The sequence below is a fragment of the Eublepharis macularius genome, chromosome 7 (assembly GCF_028583425.1).
Source record: "Eublepharis macularius isolate TG4126 chromosome 7, MPM_Emac_v1.0, whole genome shotgun sequence".
Lineage (NCBI taxonomy): Eukaryota > Metazoa > Chordata > Lepidosauria > Squamata > Eublepharidae > Eublepharis > Eublepharis macularius.
In genome coordinates this window covers 80,786,776-80,801,856 of record NC_072796.1, presented here as the reverse complement: position 1 = coordinate 80,801,856, position 15,081 = coordinate 80,786,776, and the positions used below count along the sequence as shown (strand labels likewise).

Genomic DNA, 15,081 nt, shown 5'->3' with positions numbered 1-15,081 from the left:
ATATTCCATGCTCATTGTGCCTTTGGGACATATTATATATCCAGAAAATAAGATTTGGGACTGTATTTAGCTGAATGTTTAGGGTCACATACAGAATTATGCCTACATTTTAATTTCCCCCGCATATTTAATTCAACAATTAATTTGGTCTTGGAAGTGGGAAGAAAGGAGATTCAGAATTTTATTTGGTCTACTGGGCATCATTCTAAAATGCAAGTAATTTGAAAAGAAGAGTCAAAACTATTATGGTATACGCAAAAGATTTTATAAAATAAATGACAATGAAACAAACTCAGAATGGAGGGGGGACGAGGGGGGACACATCAAGACGGTTCTTTGGGTATCTTGTGTCTAATATCTCACATTTATTTTTAAAAAGTACTAGCCCTAAAAATTAGTTAGTTAACAGATTTTTCCCCATCAGTGCTCAGTTTCATTAAACAAGGCATTCCCAGTCTAAAATATTATATCTAAAGGGATTTCATCTTTGCATTTTCACTCAAATGTAGTAATTTAGGAAAGAAATATCCCATCAAAATTGAACCGAATATGAGAATCAGAATACCAATCAGCATACCTGCAACATTTATCTGAGATTTTGGGAGGGCACCATGCACATAGACACTGAGAAGAGTTGATAGTTCACAGTAACTATATATTGTATCTACAACAATAACTTTGAAGACATATATGCCATTGTACTGTGAAAATACTACCCTATTCTCTTCATTGAGGTTTAGAATTTGATACTTTATAGATGGTGATTCTAAAGGTCGTACTTGACTGGGAACCTTGCAACTCTTATAGTTTTTTCTGGACCATGCAGTATGTGGGTCTGGCTGAAGTTGCCATTCAAACATAGTGCTCCAGTTTTGAGGCTGTGAGATACATTTCGCTTCCGATGCAGTCAGGAGATAATCGTAATTATGCATTCCATTTGTTTCAAACAATACAAAATCAGCAGAAACGTATTCCACAAATTTATCATTTTCCCATAGTTCGAGAGTTGGAAGCCATGGGTTATCATAATACAAGAGGATTGGACATCCAAGAAGTTCATAAGGATAAGTAACATTACGGTCCTTCTGATCTAGATGTTGTCTTCCAAGGAATTCTGGATCATATACATCCTGCTTAATTATGTAACTGAAACTATCCTGCAGATTTGTTCTGTTAAAGAGTCCTTTGTTGCACGCTGTTGTATTTTTGAAAGGTCTTATATGTTTAGTAGGTGGACACTGCATTGCAATAAGAGCTGTCAATGGATGCATGTCAATGCAGAATATACCTTTGTTATAGATATCCACAGTAAGGGTAGAGATCCCTGCTGAGATTCCTTTCTCATAAAGCTCAGCTTCAGCCATGTCTGAAACATATTGTTGTAGCAATATAATCTGTAAGCTAAATTTAATGTTCCCATCATAGGTATAGCCATCCTGCATAATCCGAGCCTGAAATCCCAATATTTGAGGATTGCTCAGAGTCACATATGGGAAAGCCGCAGAGCCTGGCTTGGGCACAAAAGTGACATTAAAATGAAGCTGCTGTTTCATGTCTATATAATACATCTTATTATGGAAATCACTACTGAGGATCTCTACAGGACAGGGCGGCAGGTGTGGCCGCACATTCATGAGCCTGTCCTGTAAGTTGATGATGCATTTGTGAAAATTATAAAACCCGGATTCATTACTGGGGACAGGGTTTAAGATGGTAAGCAGTCCAGTTTTATCAAACATAAGCACATCACAATGTGTGGAAATCTTACTACTGTTTCTGTCTCCAATGAGCACCATCTTTGAAAAGACTATATCCAGGCTTCCATAGAAGAGCTTCTGATTCTTCGTGAGGGCTGCAACCTCACTGCTGGTGGTAGCCACATTACAAACACCTTGGTTATGCAAAGGAAGTGATGTGTTTGGATAGTCTTCTGTGGGGAAAACAGCAACATTTTCTGTAGTCACTCCATTATTAGAGGATAATAAAAACATATTCTTGGTCCAAAGAATGACAAAACCTCTCAGACCAGGGGGAACTGTAATCATAAGTTCTCCCACTTCATTTGAGTCAAATTGTGTTCCATAATAACTGTATAAATTCTCTATGGAATAGTATAGGAAGTTAGCAGTTGTCATGTTAGCTTCAGTGTTGCTGATGAGGAATCCAAGCTTTGTTATGGAAATGAAATTGTAGATACTAACCAGTGTGCCACTCAGGAACGGGATCATGGGTAAAGCATGAAATTTGTAGCCTCCATCTTCTGAGAAGAAAATGTGGCTGTCAGAGATCAAGTTGCCTTTATCATATGCCAAAACAAAACTACCTATGTGGTTGCAGTTAGGGTCACTTGGAGCATAGCAGCATCCAGAGTTCGTGATCTCAGTAACTGGGCTATTGATTCCTTCTGATTGTTTCCATGAGTCAAATGGCTCATAAAAATAAATAAAGACTTTCCCATTTATTGCTAATACAATCCGAGTTGCCTGCACAAAGATAGCAGAGCTGACCAAAGCAGGAGCTGTTGCAAGAGTTGTTGGAATGGTAAAGGGTAGAAGGCTACTCTCAAACCCATCAAAACTTAGAAAAACCTTTTCCCCAAGGTAAATGGCTGGAGAAATGCCACCAACAAAATTATTTCCACAAGGGTGTTGTAGTACAATAGGGTCAGCACCCCTGTAAAGAAGCTGCATTCCTTTTGCTACTATCCGTGAATGGAAGCTTTGGCTTGAATAAACCAGTCGCTCACGGCTGCATGGCCACGAACCATTATTCATCTCAGCCAAACACAGCAACAGCTTCACTAAAAGGGCCAGGCAGGTGCCAGACTTCCACAGTGCTAAGGTCTGAATCATTCCCTTTGGACAATAATAATAGGTGGATGGATTCAAGTACTTGCAGCTGTGGCATCTCTCAAAGTTCTCCTCTCAACTGTTGCTCTGGCAGCAGATTCTGAGAGGCAGTTGACTGTGTTAAAGCAAGATGGGGGAGGGGTATGAAAGGGGCAGTTATCTGATACTCTGGCTGTTTTTGTGAGGGCTGTTTGCGGTGCATGTGCTTCCTACTGCTCTAAATTTTGCAGCAGACGAGTGTGGCTGACGAGAGGAACTGGGGTAAAAATTCCGATGGCACTGATCATCCTGCGAACCCATGCATATAGGCAGGTCATCTGATTTTTTTCATATTTTATTTATTTATACATATGTACATACGTACATACATAACAACAACAAGAACAACATTTGATTTATATACTGCCCTTCAGGACAACTTAATGCCCACTCAGAGCAGTTTACAAAGTATGTTACTATTATCCCCACAACAAAGCACCCTGTGAGGTGGGTGGGGCTGAGAGAGCTCCAGAGAACTGTGACTAGCCCAAGGTCACCCAGCTGGCTTCAAGTGGAGGAGTGGGGAATCAAACCCGGCTCTCCAGATTACAGTCCCGCACTCTTAACCACTACACCAAACTGGCTCTTAACCATGGTACCAAACATACATACATACATACATACATACATGCTGTGGTTTCCTTCTCAATGGGGAGCTGCTTACATCATTCTCCTCCATTTTTCCTCACAACAACCCTGTGAGGTAGTGTAAGTTCACCCAGTAAGCTTCCATGGTAGATTGGGGAATTGAACTTGGGTCACCTAGATCCTAGTCTGCTACTCTTGTACCACTCAGAACCAACCCAACTATGTTTGGGGAGGGGAGGGAATTTTTGTTTTGCTGCCTGTGATGCTTCTTGGTATCCTGCTTGTTGCACAAAAGTGCCTTCCCCCTTTGCTCCTTCCAATTCGCCGAGCAAAAGAGAGATGAGACAGACAAGGGTGGATGTAAAGAACAACAGTATATTTGCAAATAGGGTACAGGCTACAAGTAAGCTCAGAGTGTACCAGAGAACAAAGGAGCACATGCTACTTTTAAGGGCTCATGACATCATTTTGGAGAAACGAAAGTCACATTCAAAATAAGCATCTGATCTTTTTATACCTTTAGATTGGGTATTCTCCATTTCTCACTCTCGCGACAGCATTGCACACACACACACACACACACACCTCTCCAAAGGGGGGGGGAGAACTCATAATTCTTCCTTTGTCTCTACCCCTGCCTCTGCATCACAGGAATGTCCAGTTATCTATCTCCTGAAGGCTAAACTTCTCCCCTCTTCTTTGGTATGTAGGCAGAGAGGCCCTGCGGGGACTAGTTATTTAAGACATGCATAGAAAATACATTTTGCGTCTCTTACTCGTGTAAATTCATGATTACATGATTGATCCAAGGTCTCTACTAAAATTTGCTAATCCCACATGCTGACCAGCAACAAATATTTCCCCTCAGCGTACAGACAACAGAATGGAAAAGATATAGTTTCCTTCTGAAGCTGGAATGCAGGCAATGCAGAAGTAAAACATTTCTGCTGAAGTAAATCACTTTCACCAGAATGTGCCCTTGATGTGGCTTCTGCCACATTTGTTTCCTGTTCACTACAACTGATGGCAGATGAGGTTCTTCTGACAAGGAAATGTAACATTTCCTCACCACATGCAGGAGATAGCATCCAATACTTAGTAGCAGGAATAATTATATCACAGTTATGATTCTGCAATAGGGGGAATGTGTACTGCAGGGGGTGGGGGAACTTCTTTCAAAATAGACATGTGGAAACAAGAATCCTTTTTTCTGTTTTAGAACAAGTCTCTTACTACTAAACCACAGAGCTGTATTTAAGACAGCCATTCTCTTCCACAGCTGATACTTTACAGGTAAACAAGCTTCTGACTGAGAGGATCAGAAAAAAGGTTTATTTTTATTCCAGGTATGTGAAAACCATGTTTCCAGCTAATAATCACTCAGTATTGTCTTTAAAACATTTATTAAAAATCAATCAAATCCTGAAACAGTCAAATATACACAAATCACATGTAAAAGAAATAAGAAGCTGATAAGCATACATGTCATAATCCTTTATTTTACATACATGTATATCCTGACCTGGATAGCCCAAGGTGAACCTGACCTTGTCAGATCTCAGAAGCTAAGCAGAATTGGCCTTGGTTAGTAACTGGATGGGAGACCTCCAATAAAGACCAGTGTTGCAGAGCCAGGAAATGACAAACCACCTCTATTATAGTGAAATCCTAAACAGAGTTACACCAGTGTAAGCCCATTGATATCAGGGTAAGCCCATTGATGACGTTTTGTCATCAAGCAGGCCATAGCCACCCCAAGAGTGCTCCTGTACTATATAGAGGGCCCCGATTCAGCCCGGATAAAGCTGATCGGGCCTGAATCAGCCCAGGATGGGCCTCTTTGCCGTGGGGGAGCACTCTCTGCCTGGCGGGGGCCGAATCTGAGCTGTTTCGGGCACAAATTGGGACAAAACAGGCCCAAAATGGCCTGGCCTGGCCTGGAAGGGCTGCTGTTTTGGGCCCAATCCTAGCCATTTTGGGCCTGAATTAGCCCCAAAATGGCCAAAAGGGGCCCAAAATGGCCAGGATTGGGCTGCTGCCAGGTGAGGGAGTGTTCGCTGTCCAGCAGAAGCCAAATCCTGGCTATTTCAGGCCCAAAATGGCCAGGATCAGGCTGCTGCCAGGCGGGGGAACCCTCCCCTGCCCAGCAGCGGCTTGATATGGGCCGTTTCAGGCCTGATCTGGATCCAAAAGGATCCAAAATGGCTAAAACAGGCCATTTTAAAAATACCCACATGACACCAGTCACGTGGGTATTTTAAAGATGAGCCAGAAAACCATTCCAGGGTGTTCCGGCTCAAAAAAAGCCCTGTGAATACTAGATACTATACTTTCTTTTCTGACAGGTACCAAACATTCAAGGATTGATATGTGCTGGATATCAAAAACCTTAATTATTAATCTAGAGCACTGCAAAGATAGAACCCAAAACCTTTGCAGATCAGTTAGTAGTAACTAGGGAACAAAACAGCAGGGAACTGGTAGTAATTAGGGAACAAAACAGAGGCAGAAGGAGAAGATACAAATGATAATCTTTTATTACAAGAAGACAGTAAAATGGTTGCTATCATCATATAATTATTACTGTTTACAATAGCATTGTTTATTATATTATATATTTACTTTTTTCTTTGCTTTTTCTTTTGATGCAATTATAATCATTTTTCTTTTCTTTTTTCTGTTAAATTTAAATGTATATAAATAAATTTTATTTAAAACAGAATTTATACACTGCCTTAAAGGACCTGTGGCTATGGCCCATGCAAAGTAGCTTAGTCCTTAACCCTGAATGGCTCCACCCACTTTCAATGTAGCAACAGTCAGACTACAAGGCCTCTGTTGGACCCAACATACTTGCTTGGCTCCAATTTACACTTGGGGAATGTTAGAAGAGGAGGACTTGATATTGTCCCTTTCCTCAGGTTTCAGAGGGGGACAAACCAGAGAGTTAGAAAGATAGAAAGGTTAGGGCATCTGTTTACTGTTTACTCCTTTACTGCTCTGAACTATCCTTTGATGTGTAGATGATTAATCTCAGGACTTCCTCCTCATGACATGTTTCTCTTTCTCTCTTTGTCACACTTCTTCTTTTTCTCTCCATCTTGTACCATGGATGCAGGTCCTGCCATCCATGTCCATCAGACTAGATAGGTAAATAGATATCTCTCTCCACGTTCCTATTGAAGTAGGCAGTTGCTATAATAAAGAATTCTTATTGCTTTTCTAAACCTAAGGCAAGTGTAAGTTTGTTACTTTCTCTCTCACACTCACACCAATCACCATGCTCCAACCACCTATTATGTTTTCTTTGCAATCTATGCTACTCTGTTAAGGAACAGTTTCTGTTCTGTTTAATAGGGGGAAAGTGAGTCTCTGTTTTATTTTATTTTTCGGTTATGTTATCATTACATTGTATTTGGAAATGGAACAATGGGGAAGTGTAGATCCTATGTTTCCTTGTTAAAATTGTTTGTTTGTTTGCTTGCTCTTGCTGTGCTCTGCTGTGGTTTTTGCTGGATGTGGGATGGGTCTATATATCCTTGATTGAGAACAGTTAGGTTTTTCATGGTACACTTTGTGTGCGTGGGGGCTGCTTCAGCTACTCCTAAGCTCCTCTTTCAGTTTCCATCCCATTTTTAAATGGTGAGGTGGTATCTATTGAAGAAAAGGATAATTCCTAAAATGGCAGCCTGGGTGCTGTCTCTGTGAAGCAATGAGAAAGCCCATCTACATGAACAAGATTTGGGGGTGGGGTGGAGAGTGCAGATCAGAGGCCTTTTTAAAATTTCCTTTTGCCCTATGTGCAGCTCAGAGAGAACGTTGTCAAAGAATGTGCACTCTGTACATGTCCATGCTCTTCATTTTGCTGTTACTTAAAATGATGTGGTACAGTTTCAAATGAGCAATCAACTAGTGAATGCTTAGATAATAAATTAGGGGGGGAATTTAGTAGCACTTTCAAAACTACTGCAAACTACTGTAGGATTTGGGGATTCCTTTGGTAGATAGATATTTTGTGTCTTCTTCAAGCCAGTGATTTCCTATGTTTGCTGAAGTGGATGCTGAACCAGTTCCTTTTTAAAGTTAATGAATGACCCAAGCAACCCTGTCTATATTCTAAAGAGTTGGTCAAGTAGGTGTGTATTGACAATTGTTCACCACCTAGTCAGCTACAGCTAACATGAACTGGTTTCAAACATATAATAGTATTATTGCACTGTGGCTTACTTCGTCTGGTGGTTGTTTGGATTAATAGCTATGGGCACTGTTCTGAATTGTCTCAAAATGTGCTTCTACTCACTTACAGGATATGAATTCGAAGTGAGAAGATTGTTACTAGTCTGAACTCTGTACATTGTTCAAAAATGGTTTGTATTCTGTCCTGGTTCAGACTTCAACCATGCATTTACCAAATGAAGGCATCTGTGATGCCATAATTTAGTAAATTTCAGTACTAAGTCACCCTTATGAATAAGGCACAAACAAGACTCCTGTAAATGAAAGTCCAGAAAAACCTTTAAAATGTTCCCCTACAGGCTTTTCTGTGTTGCCTTTCTTAGTGTCACATTTATGACCGGTAGTTTGTCTTATGAACATGATATATTTATAGATCTTAAAATGACTATCCTAAAAGAGAATTTCAAAAACAGTACACAGCAGGAGATCACTGAGATACTACTATAACAACTGGCCAACTTTCACCTTTTCCTAGGTTTGGCCCAGCCCAGGGCCATTGTTATGGGGGTGCCCAGGGGTGCCAGGCACCCCTAAATTTGTAGGGAGCCCGTCCCTAACCCCCCATGGGGATTTAGATAGTAGAGGCCCCTCCCTATGATGTCACCAGGCCCCGGTTCTTTTAAGGACCTAGCATAGCAATGTGTCTGGCCCAGCCCCAGCCTGCCCCCCTCCCCATAAATTGGAAAGTCTACACCCCTGACTGGACCTCCCATTTTGACGGGTATTGGAGCTATACTCAGTCACTGCCCATATGAGAAATGTTGGATTATAGGTTGCAAGGTTTGACATTTAGTCATTATGGGGTGTTTACCTAGTGTTATATTGTTTGTATTGACCTGGAAGAGAAACCTGGCAGAGAGCCAATAGCCTTATCTAACTGAAAGCACAGGAAACTGAGATGTGTTTATAAACTGTTGTTAGTCAATAGGTCAGGTGATTTCCTTTCCTGGGGTCAAGAAGAAAGAAGAATCTGCATTACTCATGCTTGTTTAAGTTTATACTCCATAGTATAAAAGCCTCCCCCGGCTGTAAGTAGTAGAGAAAAGAGCACCTACTTGGGGAGGCCATGAAATCCCCCCCCCCAAGTGGGAGCAGGCTGTGCCTTGGTGGGGGGTGGGAGGAAAGGTGGGAGAAGGGCCCCTGAGGGCTGGGGGGCATTTTGCATGCAAAATGCCACCCCTGGCAAGACAAGCCTCCCCCAGCTGTAAGTAGTAGAGAAAAGAGCACCTACTTGGGGAGGCCATGAAATGCCCCCCCAAGTGGGAGCAGGCTGAGCCTTGGTGGGGGGTGGGAGGAAGGGTGGGAGAAGGACCCCAGAGGGTTGGCAAAGGAAGCCTGCCTCTTCATTTTTCCCCATAGGAAATAATGAAGAAGAAGATGAGCAGCAGCAAGCTAACAATATGCTTACCCTTCCCTTTCTTATGCGAGGATAGGGGGACCTGGTTTGGGGGGCCATAACATGGCCCCCCCAAAGTCCAATCGGTCTGAAACTTGGGGGGTTGTTAGAGAGGAGTTAGCGGAAGGTCCCCACCAATTTTGGCTTGATTCGGTGGGAAAATGCCTCCCCCAGGCATCCGGGAAGATGGAGGCATTTTCCCATTGAAAAAACCTGAAAGAAACCCGAAACAAACCCGAAACGCTAAACCCGAAACGGCTAGCCGTTTCAGGTTTTGCTATTTCCGAAACAGATTCTTGTTTCTGGTAAACCCGAAACAAGAAACACGAAACAGAGTGCCTTTGCACACCCCTAGTCACAATGCTTAACCTTAGAAATCAGGTATTTCTCCTCCTGGGGGGGATTGTTTTCATAAGAAGTTTTTAACAGAAATGATTCACTTCTAAGAAATTATATGAATAGGCTTTAATATAGTTGATTGTATTATACTAATTTCCTTTAAAATCAGGTTGTTTTTGTAAAAATAAAAAAATAAGAATCTGGTTTTTGAAAACAAATTAATGCTGCTCCTGTGAGAATGCATTCATATGCCCATTGTAGGCTCAGCTGTGAAGTCAAACAAGATTGTGTTTTCTCTTTTATGAAAATAAAAGGTTTTGCAATTTTGTTTTTCATGGAAGAGGAGACACAGCATTCTCACATGAGTTTCCTGCTCTAACACTAAGAACTTGGTGTCAACTTGACCAAAAGCCTGAGAAAATTTCAAGAAAGATTTAAAATTGCAATATTTGGGAGGGGGCCATGTTATGGCCCCACAAAGAAGGTGTCCCTATCCATTGCCAACCTCCATTGTTCCTTAGGAAGACAAACTTTCACATCAGAGAATTATACTAAGAAAATTTTAATTTAAAATACACAAAAGCATATGAAGCAAGGGGCACTCTTGCAACTAGAAGTAAACTGACCCCCCCCCCAATAACCAAACTGATGCAAGGGGGACACCTTCACACCGGAGAATCACACTAAGAAAAATTTTCCCTTCCCCCCAAAGAGAAAAAAAACCACTCTCAAACCAGTCTCCATTCCCTATGGGGAAAACTATGGGGCTTTCTAAGTGGCTGTGGGTGGCATTTTGCAAGCAAAATGGACCTGGACTTAACTGCACCTGATGACTGCACCTGGATGAGACTACCCCAGACACTTTTAAGATGTGAAAATAAGCAGTATGAAGTATAGATTTATTTTATATAAGAATATTTTTAAATATTAACATTTAAGGAATATCTTTAAATTCTTAAATTCTTTGTTCTGGCTTAGTAATTATATATCACAATAGCCAGTAAACATTGGTGTATCTTTGAAGTCTTTAAAGATATCTAGAGTTGTTGGAGTTCTGGTGAGGAGAGCAAGGAAGGTGGATGCCCAGCTAGTGAGCTGAGGGACAACACTGCTAATTTGCCGTGTGGGAGTTTTTTCCACTCGACTATCTGCTTGGATCAAAAGACAGATCGTGAGTTTATCCTCCTCTGCATTCCTAAGACTGCTTGCTGGGGAGGGGCTTTTTTGCTGAGACAGAGGTTTTGGCATTGGTTCCTGCTGCAGCATTTGGAATCTGGGAAAGTTATCTTCACTCATAGCAGTGTTGGTGCCGATAATCGACACCAAGCTTTCTGCTCCTCATTTTTTATGTTAGAAGAAGACTAATTTAAGTTAACGAAGAGAGATTTTCTCCAAGACAATGAAATAACATCCTTTGGGGAGAAAGCCTTTTTTAAAGGAGATATAAAGGACGTTTGAATAAATCTTTCTTATTCCAGCTTTTTGGAAGATTAATAGACCTGGGAAGTGAAGTCTAAGGACTGAATGTTTGTTCAAGATTTATTAATGTAGATTTGGACATTTTGAGGGGGAAAGTACTTTTGCGATTAAAAGCATTGCCTAGTAAAGGAACGGTTAAGCTGGGAAAGTGAAACTGGGGAAACAACTGTTCGTTTTGGCTATCAAAGATAAGAGCACCTGAATGGAAGACATCCCAGCACAATACAGGACATTGTTATTTTACATGACAGCAGCAGCCAGACTTTTGTATGCGCAAAAGTGGAAAGTACAAGAAGTGCCAACTATCGAGGACTGGATTTATAAATTGCTGTACATGGCGGAAATGGACAAAATGACAAGGAAATTGAGAGACCTTGATCCAGGACAGTTTAACATGGATTGGGAGAAGCTGAAACAATATTTGGTGAAAAAATGGGAGGTGGGAGGAGAACTGTGGCAGTTTGAAAATTACTGAAATACACCAAAAGAAGAGGGAAGTGACTTTACCGGGGGGAGGAAAGTTAAAGGAGAAATTCTAAGCAATTATTTTATTTGACTATTACATATAGTATTAAGTAATAGAGGTGTTATTATAAGAATTATAAGGATAGAAATTAACTAGTTTTATTTCTGGCAGATAACTGTATAACGGAGAAATTACATAATCAAAATAGAATGAATATAAGAAAGGTGGAAAGAAATATATAGTAACATACAGAATATAAGTTAAATTGTTTGACTTATGTCGAATGAATATAGTGTTTATAGAAGTACTTAGAAATATGCAGAGTATGGGTCAAATTGATTGATTATTACCGGCAGACAACTGTACAATGGAGAAATTATATAATCAAAATAGAATGAATATAAGACAGGTAGAAGGAAGTAAAGAGTAACATACAGAGTATAAGTTAAATTGATTGACTTATATTGAATGTATACTATGTTTATAGAAGTACTTAAAGTTATGTAGAATGAGGGACAAATTGTTTGTCCCATATTGATGAGACTAGAATGCGTAAGATAGAGTATAGAGTACAAAAATTAGATAAATGATGATTATTATTAAAGGATATATGCCAGGAATGTAATATTTAGTTGATAAGTTAAGTGGGAAAGGGAACAGAGATAGCACTGTGTTATAATAGATAAGCTTAGAAGAGAGTGAAAGTATATGTTTAATAGAATAAAATAAGTTTGAAATGAGTAGGGGGAAAATGGATAAGGGGTTGGAAAACTGTTGGAAGTCAACAAAAGGGGGGGAAGAGAGGGGGTTAGAACTGGAATATTTAAAGGAAATTGATTGTAATGAGCATAATATTGATTGATTTCTAATCCAATAAAAAAATTTTTTAAAAAAAGATAAGAGCACCTGGACTGTGTTATTGTTTTCTTTCTGTTGCTATGGCAACGGGACTTGGAAGAGATACTGTTGCTATAGTGAAGGAGAGACATTACTAAGAGAATTTTAGACGTCTACTGCCACTCTGTGGCACCTTCTGGCAACTACAGAAATATCTACAAAGTTATGACAACTACAAAAAATCCTTGCCGTGGATCTCCAGATCTTCCAGAAATGGAACAATTTCAGAAATATTTTCAACAAATGACTGATAAGATGGATGAGTTGAGGAAGAATTTGGGGGCCAAAATGGATTCCCTTGAGAAACAAATAGACAAAAGGATTGTTACTTTGAGAGATCAAATGACAGAGCAAGTTCGAAAATTGGACCAATCTATGAAACAAGTCTCTGTAGAAGTGAATCAAATTAAGAAGAAAGTGGAGCCAGTACAAAACTCATGATAGTCTGATTAAAAACAATTAGACAGCTTGGCACTGTTAGAAATGCAAGAAAAAGAATTTGCCCTGAGGTTTAGATCCATCCCAGAAGAAGATGGTGAGGACATTCTAGACAAAATGACTATGGCTTTGGCGGAGTTTTTGGACTGGGATCAGGATGCAATGCAAATGGAAATTGATTGCATATATAGAATTAACTCTAAATTTGCTAAAATGAGAAAACTCCCAAGGGATGTGCTGGTCTACTTTGTAAAAAGAAGAGTGAAGGAGCAAATTCTACAACAGCACTATACCACAAAATTAATAATTGGTGGTGCCCAGATTATAGTTTTGAAAGAAATTCCCATCCGATTTCTGCGTAAATGCAAGGATTATAGCTTTCTGGTGGAAAAGCTAAAACGGAAAAATACTGCTTTTCGATGGGATACCCCAGAAGGTGTGATTTTTACATTTCAAGGGCAAAGATTTAGACTGAAGTCAGTACATAAAGCCAGAGACTTTGTTGAAAAATATAGGCATCAATTGGAGCAGAATAAAGAGGAGGAGGAAGTAGAGGCCCATATTTATGCTCTACACTTTTCCATATATTGGGATTCCGTCCCCCTCCCCATTTTATTAAATTTTAAAATTTCATGGCACTATGGATTACAAAAGTTTAACATGGAATATCAATGGAGCAAATTCAGCCCAAAAAAGGAAGAAAATTTTTCACTACTTAAAGAAACTAAAATATGATATGATTTGTTTGCAAGAAACCCATATTAGGAGAAAAGATATAAATTTTTTGACATATAAAATTTTGGGTGAAGAATTTATAGCAGCAGATATCAAAAAGAAGAATGGAATTGCTTTATACATTAAGCCACATTTAAAGCCTAAATTGATTATGAGTGATGAGCATGGAAGATATGTGGCGGTAGAAATTGATGTACAGGGGACAAAAACATTGGTGGTGGGTCTTTATGCTCCAAATGAGAATAAAACTGGATTTTATAAAAAAAAATTGGGGATTGTTTAACAGATCTAGCATACGAAAACTATTGTTTGATGAGGGATTGGAATGGAGTAATCGATCCAAAGATAGATAGATGCTCTGAGAAACATATTAAGATGAACCAAGGTAAACTACCTAAAGCCTTTTTTGATCTAATGGACAATTTGGATCTGATTGATTTGTGGAGACAGAAAAATGGTAATGCAAGAGAGTATACTTTTTTTTCCAGAAAGACAGATCTTTCTCAAGAATAGATATGATTTTGACATCAAAGGACCTTGCCACCATTGTGGTTAAAATAGAGGTTCTACCTAAGACGTTTTCAGACCATAACTCAGTATCCATGACTTATAGGGGGAAAAGGGGTACCTTTAGGTGGAGATTAAATGAAGCCCTATTACAAAATGAAGGGACTATCAAAGACTTTAAAAATAAACTAAAAGAATATTTTGAATTAAACTTAAACAAAGGTACAGATATGAGAATGGTCTGGGATGCAAGTAAAGCATATATTAGAGGTTACCTAATTCAATATAATGCTCAACTGAGAACAAAGAATCAAGAGAAAAAGCAACGTATTTGGAGGAGATAAAGAACAAAGAAGAACTCAAAAGAGCTCCTAGAAATACTAATATACTGCAAAATATTAAGATCTTACAACAACTATCAATGTTAATGTCAAGAGAAATGAAAATTAAATTGAACAAAGAACATTTGAATATGCAAATAAGCCAGGAAAATGGTTGGCTTATAAATTGAGGAAGGAGAGAGAAAAGAGAATGATACTGAAAATACAAGAGGTGCATAAGGCATTAACAGACACTGCAGATATACAAAAGGCATTTTATCTATACAAATCTGTATAAGAGTTGTGATGTGTCAGTGGAAAAAATAGATGAATATATTAATAAACAGAAGTTACCTAAGATCACGGAACAACAAAGACAAATTATGAATGGACCTATTAACAGTAAGAGAAGTGGGAGAAGCCATAAAAAAGAGTAAGTTGGGAAAAGCTCCTGGACCAGATGGCCTCCCAAGTAGCTACTGTAAGTGTTTTGAGGATGAACTTCTTCAGCCTTTACAAAAGACGGTGAACTGTATTTTAGGGGGAGGGAAAATGCCAGACTCATGGAAGGAGGGCAACATAACACTTATTCCAGCAGAGGGACAAGATCACACATTGACAAGAAACTACAGGCCAATATCACTATTAAATAATGACTATAAGCTGTTTGCATTGATCTTGGCAGGAAGACTTAAAAGTATCCTACGGGACATTATTCATGAAGACCAAAGTGGATTCCTACCTAAGAGGCATCTGAAGGACAATGTAAGCAGGGCCAGATCTACGGTTGCC

The 15,081-nt window shown here is 39.5% G+C and overlaps 1 protein-coding gene across 1 annotated transcript; it reads right to left on the bottom strand.

Annotated features, from left to right (window-relative positions):
• Positions 1 to 470: 470 nt before the first annotated feature.
• Positions 471 to 2,774, bottom strand: LOC129333113 (cation channel sperm-associated auxiliary subunit delta-like). The gene has a single exon (XM_054984530.1). It carries the CDS (start codon positions 2,772 to 2,774, stop codon positions 471 to 473), a length of 2,304 nt encoding a protein of 767 aa, XP_054840505.1.
• Between the last annotated feature and the right edge of the window lie 12,307 nt (positions 2,775 to 15,081).

Excerpts from the sequence above, each read along its gene's own strand:
- LOC129333113 (XM_054984530.1), bottom strand. The coding sequence starts at position 2,774 with ATGAATAATGGTTCGTGGCCATGCAGCCGTGAGCGACTGGTTTATTCA.